The 12,201-nt window shown below is 36.7% G+C and overlaps 1 protein-coding gene across 6 annotated transcripts in view; it reads left to right on the forward strand.

The window, feature by feature from the left end:
- LOC106072725 (cholecystokinin receptor type A-like) overlaps positions 1-10,696 on the forward strand; it is a 156,898-nt gene extending 146,202 nt beyond the window's left edge. For all 6 annotated transcript variants that reach the window (XM_056011912.1, XM_056011908.1, XM_056011913.1 and 3 more), the window contains 6 exons: positions 1,123-1,237; positions 1,401-1,498; positions 4,180-4,354; positions 5,548-5,751; positions 5,999-6,175; positions 8,168-10,696. In XM_056011912.1, coding sequence (XP_055867887.1) covers positions 1,123-1,237; positions 1,401-1,498; positions 4,180-4,354; positions 5,548-5,751; positions 5,999-6,175; positions 8,168-8,410 — 1,012 coding nt within the window. In that variant the 3' untranslated portion in view covers positions 8,411-10,696. The remainder of the gene's footprint in view (positions 1-1,122; positions 1,238-1,400; positions 1,499-4,179; positions 4,355-5,547; positions 5,752-5,998; positions 6,176-8,167) is intronic.
- The last annotated feature ends 1,505 nt before the right edge of the window (positions 10,697-12,201 follow it).

Raw genomic sequence — 12,201 nt, forward strand, 5'->3', positions numbered from 1 at the left:
ACCCATGAAGGGGGCTCGAGGTTCGACACCCGACTCGGGCAGAGTTGTGTTTATTGAGCGCCTGAAGGCAGATCGGAAAAACTTTCTCCTAGATACTTCCTCCCCTTCCCCCACTGGTCCACAATCGAGATTGGACCAAAGCGCTCTGAGAATGTAATAAGCATGAAAGTAGCGCTAATATAGAAGCCATAGTGTACAATAAATGTTTTATAATTAAATTGCTAACAAAAAAAAATATCTTTATGACTTGCATTTATTGACTTTTCTATTAGGTGAGAAAAGAGAAATTAAATAAAACTTGTTTACATCATACAGAAATGTTGAATATTCAAAAACGAATATTGTATAGTGTAAATTAACAATAATAATTGTGATGTGCATATTTTAGTTCAAAAATAATGTAAATCTGATATAAATTTTTCACATGTAAATTATGAGTGAGTCAGGTGTGAATGTACATTTTGGTTTTTTATAGTTACAATGTTTTGTTTGGTGTAATGCACAAATTGTAAGACAAATTTCCTGACGGACAATAAAGATTATTATTATTAAAAAAATTCGAATGTAAAACAATTAAAATGGAAAACATAAAGAATGGAAAACATAAAGAATGGTAAACACAAAGAATGGTAAACATAAAGAATGGAAAACATACAAAATTAAAACCTATTTAAATACTTACAATGACTAAATTTAACTTCCAATTGGAATTGAAACTTTTTCTCTGGTGTCCTCCAAGAATCTGGCCAAATAGTGTGGATTTTTTTCATAATTAAATTGAGTGTATGTGTTTTCCTATATCTGTGTGTGTGTTTTTCCTATATCTAAATTAGTGTCTGGGGGGGGGGGGCTTTGGATGAGTGGTTAAGTGCTTAGCTTCCGAACTTAGGGTCCTTGGTTGAAGTTGGTTCAAATCTCGGTGAAGACTGGGATTTTGAATTTCGGGATTTTAAGGCGCCCTGTGAGTCCATTAAACTCCAAGGAAACAGATGACCTTAACATCATCTGCCCTATAAATCGCAAAGTCTGAAAGGGGAACTTTCTTCTTATTAAATTAGTGTGTGTGTGTGTTATTTCTATTTAGTTTTGTGGCTAATGAATCTTGGTCTGTTTTATTTTCAGCTGGTATCTTGCGGCCAGGTCAGTTTCCGACAGCGGCTTTCTGATTTTTAATTTTTTATCATGGTTATCGGAAACCTTTTCACTGAACTTTATCCATTTGGCTGGAATGTGTCAGGTAATTGTGACATGTCAGTGGAGCGAGTTATTTCGTTGATTGCTCTCTAAATGATTTTTAGATTTTATTCTTCTTTTTTTTTTTAAGTTTTTATAGAGAAATCTACAAATGTTACAGTTTCTGTTTTCCAAACTAAAAGTTATTTTGTTTCATGCCTGTCCAGGTGTTCGTGTTTTTCACCTATCTCTTCTCCTTCCTGTCTGTCTGGCTCACTGTTGTAGTCACATTGGAGAATTACGTCAGGATATGTCGACCTTTTAGGTAAGTCGCTTTCATTTGTTCAGTTGTAGGACATTACAGGAACTTGTCATTCTGACATTTGAAAAAGAAATCTTTAAAAATATTGACTTGAATTCTTTAATGTCCAATAAAAACGTAAAGCAGAACTAGTCCCCAAATGTCATGAGAAATAGCCACGGGAGGGGGGGGGACGGTTGAGGTCTAATCTCCTTCCCCTTTCCCCCAGCGTAAGTTTGCAAGAATGAATAACCAGTAAACTAAACTTTAAGTAAAGTTGTTGTTTTTTTTTTTTTGAAAAATATTTTCTTTTTAGTTTTTCTCAATTTGACGGAGTACAAAACGTGCTCTGTTTCATTTCGTCATTGTCACAGCTTCAAGTGAATGTATAAAGCAACAAGTTTTATTGATAGGAAGTTTGTAGCTTATCATGTTTGAAGTAAGAGAAAAATAACCCAACCAAAGATTTTATTAGAAAAATATATTTTGGGAAGAGGCGAGAAACTGGCAACATGTGACGTCAGGCCTCTGCTCTGTTTTCTTCATTCTATTGTAAAGGTTTCCAACAAGACAACAAGTCTCTTTGGAACCTGCTCTACATGTCACGTGATAAAGAGTTGTTCCCGTCACCTCTTCTTTTTTTTTTTTTTTTTACAGTTTCAAATTCAGGAGCGCTCAGGGTTATCTGTCCTTGTCTGTGAAGGCCTTGACCTACTCATCAAACCCGTTTCTGTTTTTTAGGTCAGCTATTGACAGTAAATCAACATTTAGCTGTGTGAATTTGCTCCTTTAAGAGCAGATATATTTAAAATCCGGAATTTTTATCAGGAACTTTTGAGAGAACTCGTTTACTCGGTGATCTATCAGGAACTACAAATCTGTTCGCATTTATCGTGCAGGATACGCGCTGGACTGTCGTTCGGTCCTGAGTTCATACCCTGCCCGCTGCCATCCCTCGTCGTCCTGCGGGAGGTTTCGACTAGGAACTAAATTATCTTCAACTCTGAAGGAACATCCGAAACCTGTAAAACAAATTATTTTTTTTTTAAATCGCTATATTTAGAAAACTTTATTGTAAATACGAGAATGTCAACCAGATCGAAGATTTATCTCTACACATTTTCTAAGTGAAACAAGCATGACTGGAATAGCAACCAGAAGTCAATCGAAGGCAAGATTAGAGTGTGAACTACACAAACTCGTAGGTTATGTGGGTCCGATGTTTGCTAAACAATGCAAGTAAAAAGGATTTAGATTCATAGTTTGTAGACTTGTGGATTTTTGGTCAATCAAAGTTGTCAGTAAACCATTTAGTAGCCACAACAGCAGGAAACGCGCGGTAGCAAATATTCAATAACATTATTTGAACAATTAACAAATCTTTAGATTCTCTCTCTCACACACTTTCTCCCCTGCTCTCTCTCGCTCTCTTACTTCCACCCCACCCCCCCATTCCCCCACTTTCTCCCCCTCTCTCCATAAAAACTCTTGCCCAGGGACTTCACTTATTATCAAAAATCCGGTACTGATTATGCATCATTAATATGACCGCGCTATTTTGTGTCGCGCTTTTTTGTCGGGAAATTTCGCGCTAATCTGTCAGCGTTATTTTGTTAGCGCTATTTTTTAGACGCTATTTGTGTCTTCGCTATTCTGTCGGGTAACCACAATAGGCATATTAATGATACTTCGTAATACGAGAAATACAATAAATGTGTTAGTTCCATGGAGTCCTATATGATTTAACTGTAAATATAGTTTTTTGTTTTTTTTTAATTTATTCAATATTTAATGAATTATGTTTCTGCAATTGTTAGCGATATTGGATGTCACGCAAAAGTTTATATGGGAAATGTATGTAAAGATTGTCAATAGTGATCATTCTTCATTAATAATGCTTAAATGATTTTAAAAAGAAATATTTAGAAACATTGAGACGTTACAATGATGTCCTTTAGAAACATTGAGACGTTACAATGGTGTCCTTTAGAAACATTGAGACGTTACAATGATGTCCTTTAGAAACATTGAGACGTTACAATGGTGTCCTTTAGAAACATTGAGACGTTACAATGATGTCCTTTAGAAACATTGAGACGTTACAATGATGTCCTTTAGAAACATTGAGTCGTTACAATGATGTCCTTTAGAAACATTGAGACGTTACAGTGATGTCCTTTAGAAACATTGAGACGTTACAATGATGTCCTTTAGAAACATTGAGACGTTACTATGATGTCCTTTAGAAACGAAATGTTTCATCCCTCACTAACAATACCTAAACTTAAAGTTTTTTTTTTTTATTTTTTATTTATACTTATGGTATCGCGAACAAGTGAAAGAATTTGTACTTGGCTGAATTGTGGTACCAGCTAGATTATCTACACTTATAGGTCGACTCATGAGTCTTGGTGAACCCAAACATGAAATCGGAAGAGGCTATAGAAACAATAGATAACTATACAACTATAAACTCTTCACTAGCAAAGTAGTTACCGTGTTGGCTTTAGAAACCTGAGAAGCCCACGAGTTCGAATTCAGGTCTTTCCCCCTTTTTTAAAAATATTTTTCATAAATGTTTTGTTAGTGTTAGTCTAGATCTATTACAAATTGAATGACATGACTGGTCCAAACTAATTGCTTAATATAAGCTTTTTATTTTTAACTTACAAGTATGTTTCTATTTTAATTCTTGTATCTTACAGTGTCCAGAAGTTTTGTAATACTCTGATAGCAAGGAACACTATCCTAGTCCTTGTGTCTGTAGGCATACTGCTCTACAACTTCCCCTTCTGGGTTAATGTAAGTGTAGCAACATCGTATGGAAACAGCACGCTGGTTTGGTGCAAGTTCAAGGATGAATTCAAAGCCTTTATGAAAGTAAGTCAAACAAAGGAAATGAAATGGTAGATCTAAAGGACACAGAACTGAAGTTCCTTGTTTAACCTTATAGTGTGTGTAATTAAAGACGCTAAATTTATTTTTTAAAATCTCATGGCTCACATTGGCTTGCAACTCTTGTCAAAGCTAAAATATCTATTTGAATTGAATGAGTTTAGACATGTACTTTTAACAGAACAAGTAATATTATCAATGCCATCTTTAAAAAGGAACTTTATCTAGTTTGGTGATATAGATCCAGACCTGGTAACATTTAAAGACAGGAGTCTAGACTAGAGATATGGTATAGAAGATTCTAGTTTGGTGACATACATCTATATTTAGAAACAGAAACTGAACAAGTAACATCATTTTTGAAAGACAATTCCTTCTTTGTGAAGCTGATGACTTTAATTATGGCAGTTATTCCCCTTATTACGTTTTCTACTCGTTCTTGCTCCCACTTCCCATTCTCAGATCAAGTGGAAATTTCGCATAATTATTTAACGATAGCAATGCAAGAGACAATAAAAATTAACCAATTAATTAATCAATTAGTGGTAATTAATTATTTTTTAATGTTATTTTGTATAGAAAAAAGGAGCTCATTCCTGCAGTCCCTAATTTTAGCTGTTCTTCCACTTTATTTCTTTAGCCAATGTTGGCTTATATGCTCTGTCATATGGTCATCTACATAAAATAGCCACAAGGACTGAGGCGGCATTAGCAGCATGTATAGTAAAAAAAGCTTCCCTCATCTGATATATAGCTTTAAAATATTATTGCCGCTCCAGAATTGGTCTGTTGAGTCACAGCAGAGTCTAGGAGAAGCAATCAGCAGAAGTAATGAATCTTCCATTGACTCTGGAGACAGAAGCAGACATAAACGTAATAAAATACTTAATGAACGGACAGCTAAAAGTTTATTTGGTGAACATGGTGATTACAGATCCAATGTTGATGGCTCGAGTCATTGTGGCCACATCTTTACTCGGCATTGACAAGTTTCTTTGCTCTGAAAAATTAACATTCACTTCTAAACATTCACTTCTAAACATTCACAGAAACAGAATATTTGGATCTTAACGGGAACTTAAACGGAACTTTATTTCTTATTTGTCATATGCATATTTCCAGCCAATGTTTTATTCTATAGAATGTCTTTGAGTCTATCTATTACCTACCATTTGCAGGCAGTGCTTTTTGTGGACACTCTGACCACTTTAGTGGTCCCGTCCATCCTGATTGTGGTTCTGATGGTGGCCATCACCTTCAGCCTCATCAAGTCCTTAAAAAGACAGTCAAGACTCCAGGGCGTAGGTTCAAGGTCAGCGTGCACCAATGGGGAGACAGGTGGTGGAGGTAGAAGCAGATCCAAAAGTTCTCCACAAGCCAAGGTTTGTATCCCAACAGTTGATGTAGAATGCCGGTAAATAGTAAGATGCCTTCTGTTACTGCTGAGAACACTTTGAAAATACCTTCAGTGCTTTACTTTCAGGACTTTATTTTCTTTTTATATAAATTTATAAACATTATATTTTAGAAGTAGTATCTTTGTACTACTCGTTTTATCATGCCCATGGACTTTGTTCAATAGATCTACACTCTAGCAATAGATTAAAATCCGTTTTATGTATGATTCAGGTCACCAGGATGCTGTTTGCTGTGTCATTCTTCTTTATTCTTCTAAACGGACCCAGTCATTTCATCAGAGCTTACCGAGTCTTCCTGCCAGTTAACCCAACGCCAGTTAACCAAACGTCAGCTGACCACCAAACTTTATCCCCAGGAGTCGAGGAACAGGCCCAGGTGTTTTGTGAGGTGAGTTCAGGTTAAAGAGGGTTGGGGTATGTGATGAGTTGCTTAAGCGGTTTCCAGAATACTGAAAGTTGTTATTTTTGTCATACAGCATAGGACAATTGTATTCCAAATCTTTTCGTTCTGTTTTCTATTAATTTTTGTAAATTTGAAATAGAAAATCTGAAGTACCTTAAAATAAAAGTGCATACTGCAACTCACCATCATGTACTAAATGGTAACTAGATGTTCCAAATAGTGAAGAATATTATATTAAATGTGAGAGGAGGAAATTCTGACTCATAGGCCTACATTCAGAAAATAAAAAACACACAAGTTTACTCAATAACTGCAAAGGGAAGACAGGGAGAGAGGTCAGGAAAGGTTGAGAATTCAGGGAGAGAGGTCAGTAAAGACAGAGAATTCAGTGAGAGAGGTCAGGGAAGGTTAAGAATTCAGGGAGAGAGGTCAGGGAAGGTTGAGCATTCAGGGAGAGAGGTCAGGGAAGGTTGAGAATTCAGGGAGAGAAGTCAGTAAAGACAGAGAATTCAGTGAGAGAGGTCAGGGAAGGTTAAGAATTCAGGGAGAGAGGTCAGGGTAGGTTAAGAATTCAGGGAGAGAGGTCAGGGAAGGTTGTGAATTCAGGGAGAGAGGTCAGGGAAGGTTGAGAATTCAGGGAGAGAGGTCAGGGAAGGTTGAGAATTCAGGGAGAGAGGTCAGGGAAGGTTGAGAATTCAGGAAGAGAGGTCAGGGAAGGCTAAGAATTCAGGGAGAGAGGTCAGGGAAGGTTGAGAATTCAGGGAGAGAGGTCAGGGAAGGTTGAGAATTCAGGGAGAGACGTCAGGGAAGGTTAAAAATTCAGGGAGAGAGGTCAGGGAAGGTTGTGAATTCAGGGAGAGAGGTCAGGGAAGGTTGAGAATTCAGGGAGAGAGGTCAGGGAAGGTTGAGAATTCAGGGAGAGACGTCAGGGAAGGTTAAAAATTCAGGGAGAGAGGTCAGGGAAGGTTGTGAATTCAGGGAGAGAGGTCAGGGAAGGTTGAGAATTCAGGAAGAGAGGTCAGGGAAGGTTAAGAATTCAGGGAGTGAGGTCAGGGAAGGTTGAGAATTCAGGGAGAGAGGTCAGGGAAGGTTGAGAATTCAGGAAGAGAGGTCAGGGAAGGCTAAGAATTCAGGGAGAGAGGTCAGGGAAGGTTGAGAATTCAGGGAGAGAGGTCAGGGAAGGTTGAGAATTCAGGAAGAGAGGTCAGGGAAGGCTAAGAATTCAGGGAGAGAGGTCAGGGAAGGTTAAGAATTCAAGGAGAGAAGTCAGGGAAGGTTGAGAATTCAGGGAGAGAGGACTGAAAAGACAGGTAGGGTACGAAGAGGCTGAAGAGCTAAAAATAAAATAAACATAATTTAGATATTTGTTGTTTCTGTTTGATAATTAATAATAATGGCAATGTATTCGGTTCCGAGGATTAAATGCAGTGTTTCACATAACTAGTTTCGACCTGCATGTATTTTCCCGCATCTCGTGCAGACAAGGCCGTTGTCCGCCGGCGGTCTATGTAAGTATTCTTTCCGTCTTCTGCACCTGTCTTCAATAAGGGATTTCTTTTGAATGTCAAATGTGTGTCCCGCAGCCTTTGCGAGAGCTCTACAAATGTCTCTTTCAGAGGTCATGTGCTGCTAGCTACTTTCCTCTATGCCAGTGAAGACGAATGATCTTTGTAGCACTTACGGGGGGGGGGGCTGTATTTAATTATTAACTACCACAAAATCAAAGCGAAGTAACTTATAAATTAGTGTAGAACTTATACAAGTTCATTGAGCTTCTACGCGAATAGAGCATAACATTTTCAGAGACTGGATTTTTTCCTCTTTCTAACTTGAATAATTCAATGAAAATGTACAGATTCCTGATCCATTCTTCGTTCAACTGTTTGCTGCTGAACTATTTGAGTTTCTCTTTCAATGTAATTCTTGTGCGTTATTTGTTGAAACAGATTGTATGTTGAGTTTTGTTCTTATTCACAGATGATCTACTACTTGTGCTTCGCTGTAAACCTGGTCATCTATTTAACCTTCGGACGTAGTTTCAGGAAACAGTTTAAAGAAACGTATTTCTCCTACTGTCTGCGTCACAACTCACCATCTGGCTGTAGCGAGATGACGGCAATGTCCACAGTCCGCCTTGAGGAAATAGAAAACCGTAATGAGGACCAGGCTGCGCTAATTGAGCCTAATGCTAACAAAGATAATAATAACACTGGCTCTTAAGACAGAAGAACAACAGAATGAATGCGTAGGCAGATACGTATTTGCATTTTATACTGCAGTCATTAGAATTGAAAGTAAGTAGGAAGTACTAAACATATCTGCATATGTTGACATGATGGTTGACCTACTATTAGCGTAGAATGAAACTGGTGCGTTCAATAATGTTTGCAGTACTTCAAGTGGTTTCTAAAGGCAACATGAGGAAGTGTATTTTCCACTGCAGAGCAAGGCGTCCTTAGATCATTTTTAAATAGGATAGTGGATATGTGTTCATGAATTTAACGACTAGATTAACTTGCGGTTAAGTGAAACTTGTAATTATCTTTTTTTTTATGGTATCTCTGTAACTGCAGAATTAGAGAGGCGGATCCTAGCCATGTAATCAAGATGATATAGAAGGATCCTAGCTCTTCCCTACAAAGACCGTAAAACAATTAGGTATATTGGAAACAGGATCACAATGACCACAATGACCTGCTGACCACTGTCAGAAAAAGCAAACTTAACTATATAGCCATATCAAGAGGTCCTAAATACCTTCTTTTAGGGAACAGTACCAGAAAAAGAAGAGGCAGACAGACAAATGGATGGGAAGACAACATCAAAGAATGGACGAGCCTGTCAGTGAAAGAGATTCTAGTCAAAACAAAAGTCAGAGAAGAATAGAAGTGAAAGAAGATCAACTACGGACTAAATTGAAGGAAGTTGAATTGATACGTTTTAAAATCTTATGTTCAAGTTTTGTTTTGTGTGTTTTACATATGAAAAAAAAAGGATAACAACATAATTCGTGTCTTAGATCAATAGCTCATTATGTGATTCTACTCTTCATGGTATCATGATTTTATCTTCACGGTTACTCTTAAGTTTTGTTTGTAAACTGGACATTTTAAAGTAGACTAGTGTATACATTCGCAATGGATTAAGTAATCATTGAGCTGAAAACTTTGACAATGTCTGGCAAAACATTTGGTGAAGATGCTCAAAATATTGTTCTTGTCATTGTCTGGATGTCTAATCAAGTCTTTTATTTCTATTGTCACAAAATTAGATCGACTTAAAAAAAAAACATGTTTTGGTTTTCTGACTGACTCATTCACTAAATAATTAACACAGTCATTCATCCAGTGACTGACATCAGACGTCATTCATCGAGTGAATTACAACAGACAAAGTCATTCATCAAGTGACTGACATCAGACGGCATTCATTAAGTGACTGACACCAGACAACGTTATTACACAAAGCCACCTGGACATTGCCTCTTTAACTCAGATAAAAGTACACCTCAGAAAAATGTCTGGATGGTTGATCTGTTTTTTTAAACATTGACTGTGTTTGTATACAAACACTGACCTGCGTTTGTAAACATTGACCTGTGTTTGTGCACAAACACTGACCTGTGTTTGTAAACATTGACCTGTGTTTGTGCACAAACACTGACCTGCATTTGTAAACAATTACCTGTGTTTGTACAGAAACACTGACATGTGTTGGTGAACATTGACCTGTGTTTGTGACAATTACTGACCTGCGTTTGTAAACATTGACCTGTGTTTGTAAACAATGCTTCAATCTTTTTTTTATATTATCACTTAACTATTATGTCTAGATTTTCACTATACTGACATTGCAATAACTGTGATACGATTGTATAAAGTATTTTCATTGTCGTGTCCAGTTCATATTTTTACTTGACCGTGTACACTGTCCAGCATGGTTAGAAGGGACATCACAATGTGACACATTTCTTACTTTAAGTGAAACTGTTTCAAGTCTTCACAATGTTTTAGGTGAACATGTTGTTGAATATATGCTTGTATCTTGTGCCACAACTACGTCATCCATCTTGACCTATGATTAGCTCCCACTTCCTGATGAAAATGAGCATAATCTCAATTCCGATGAATGTGTTGATGTCAATATACAATGGAATCCTATCTATGCTGTGTAATGTTGTGTTCTTGGAGCTAAAGTTTGCTTTAGACGAACAGGAGAATGGTTATTTCCTTAATTGATACATTTAATTACATTGAAATCTGTAGGTCCTAGTTGTTAATGACAAATCAAGTGACATTGAAATTGTAAGGACTATGTTCGGTTCATTCTACAAATGTGTTACTGTTTTTGTTTGTTTTTAATTTAAAAAAATAGAAGCATAGAAATACAATGACTGGGCTATGTTATGTAATGAGTACAGTTAAATGCCCAGCTCATTAATGATAAATCAGCTCGATTCAAATGATTGCATTTTGATCATGTATTAAACATTTCTATTCTATCGTTCTTTCAACTTTTGTTTCTAATGTCATGTATTTTTGTTTCTGAGACACTAGCCACATAATGTACGTATTTGGAATGTTCACTCCTAAGTTAATCATGTATCTGCTCTTTCTTTACATTTGGAGTCTTAAAAATCCGGTCTACTTTTTCAAGGCATCTCTCAGCAATACAATGCATGAAAATTATCATCAAAATCTTTTTAAATGAGTTTTATCGGTGCCATAAGCTGTATTTACACTCTTAAAAATACATTGCTGCTAAATGCCACATTGTTTGGGTAGGCTGTGAACATGCATTTTTGTGTGGAAACAAATGTAATCACAGGTCGATGCTGACTAACTGTGAGTTGACAGCAGTCACAAGGAATACAACTAGTAAGCTAGTTCCACAGCTCTGGAACATTACACGCGACTACAAAAAGTTAAATACTTCACATTAAGTACAACTGTATATTTGTGGTAAAATGTTACGATGTAAAAAGATAATAGCATTTATGTTTCAGAAATTGCTAACTCTTGTTGTAATTTGAAATTGAGAGTGTGAAAAAATAAAAGAAACATGAATGTATAATACTGTATAAATATGAATCAAAGACATTATAAACAGTTAGCTAGCGTATCTTTCTGAGTTTTAAGTATATATATATATATATATATATATATATATATATATATATATATATATATAATATATATATTTAATATATGTGGCCCCTCATTCCCAAAGTTGTTTTAATGCGGCCCTCAATACAAAAAAGTTGCCCACACCTACCCTATCTTATAGCTTCAACACTACATTTTTTATTACCCATAATGAGTTTTGGAATGCTAGGACAAATTAGTACAAATGCTCCTTCTTTCCTAGTGCTATTAGAGCATGGAATGGGTTGCCTGAGCTAGCCAGGAAAACCAGTGTCTTGGCAGAATTTAGGACATTGGTTAATTTGCATGACGTGTAGGAGGAAATCCTCTTCAATTTCGAAGAACCGTCTGCATTATATAAGATAAGAAGATATATTGTTTAGCTGGGTGATGTTACATTACGGAATTTGGCGTCTAAAAGGATTCATTTTGGGTTTAGGTTGTACAATAAAATAAAAACAGTTATATGTGAACATAGACAGATGTGTGTCAATGAATCTGAAATAAAAACAATTAATGGATTAGCATCTTGCGAGGCAGTCAAGTTTGGAAGTTTTGGACTTTTTTGTATAGTGACACTATTGCGACAGCAACGTCACTACAGGATTCCTTTTATTACTCAGTTAAATGGAATGGAAGACTCCCGCATTCCTAAACGACTCCTGAGTGGCCAATTAAGGAATGGGAAGCGCTTCCTAGGTGAACAAAGAAAACGCTTCAGGGACTCCCTCAAAGCATCTCTGAAAGCCTTCAGCATTGATCCTGTCACCTGGGAGACGGAAGCACATGATAAAGCATCTTGAAGTTGCGCTGTGTAAACTGGCGCAAAATTGCAGAGGACAAGAGAACAGCGCTAGCAGAAGAAAA

This window comes from Biomphalaria glabrata, chromosome 15 (genome assembly GCF_947242115.1).
Source record: "Biomphalaria glabrata chromosome 15, xgBioGlab47.1, whole genome shotgun sequence".
NCBI lineage: Eukaryota > Metazoa > Mollusca > Gastropoda > Planorbidae > Biomphalaria > Biomphalaria glabrata.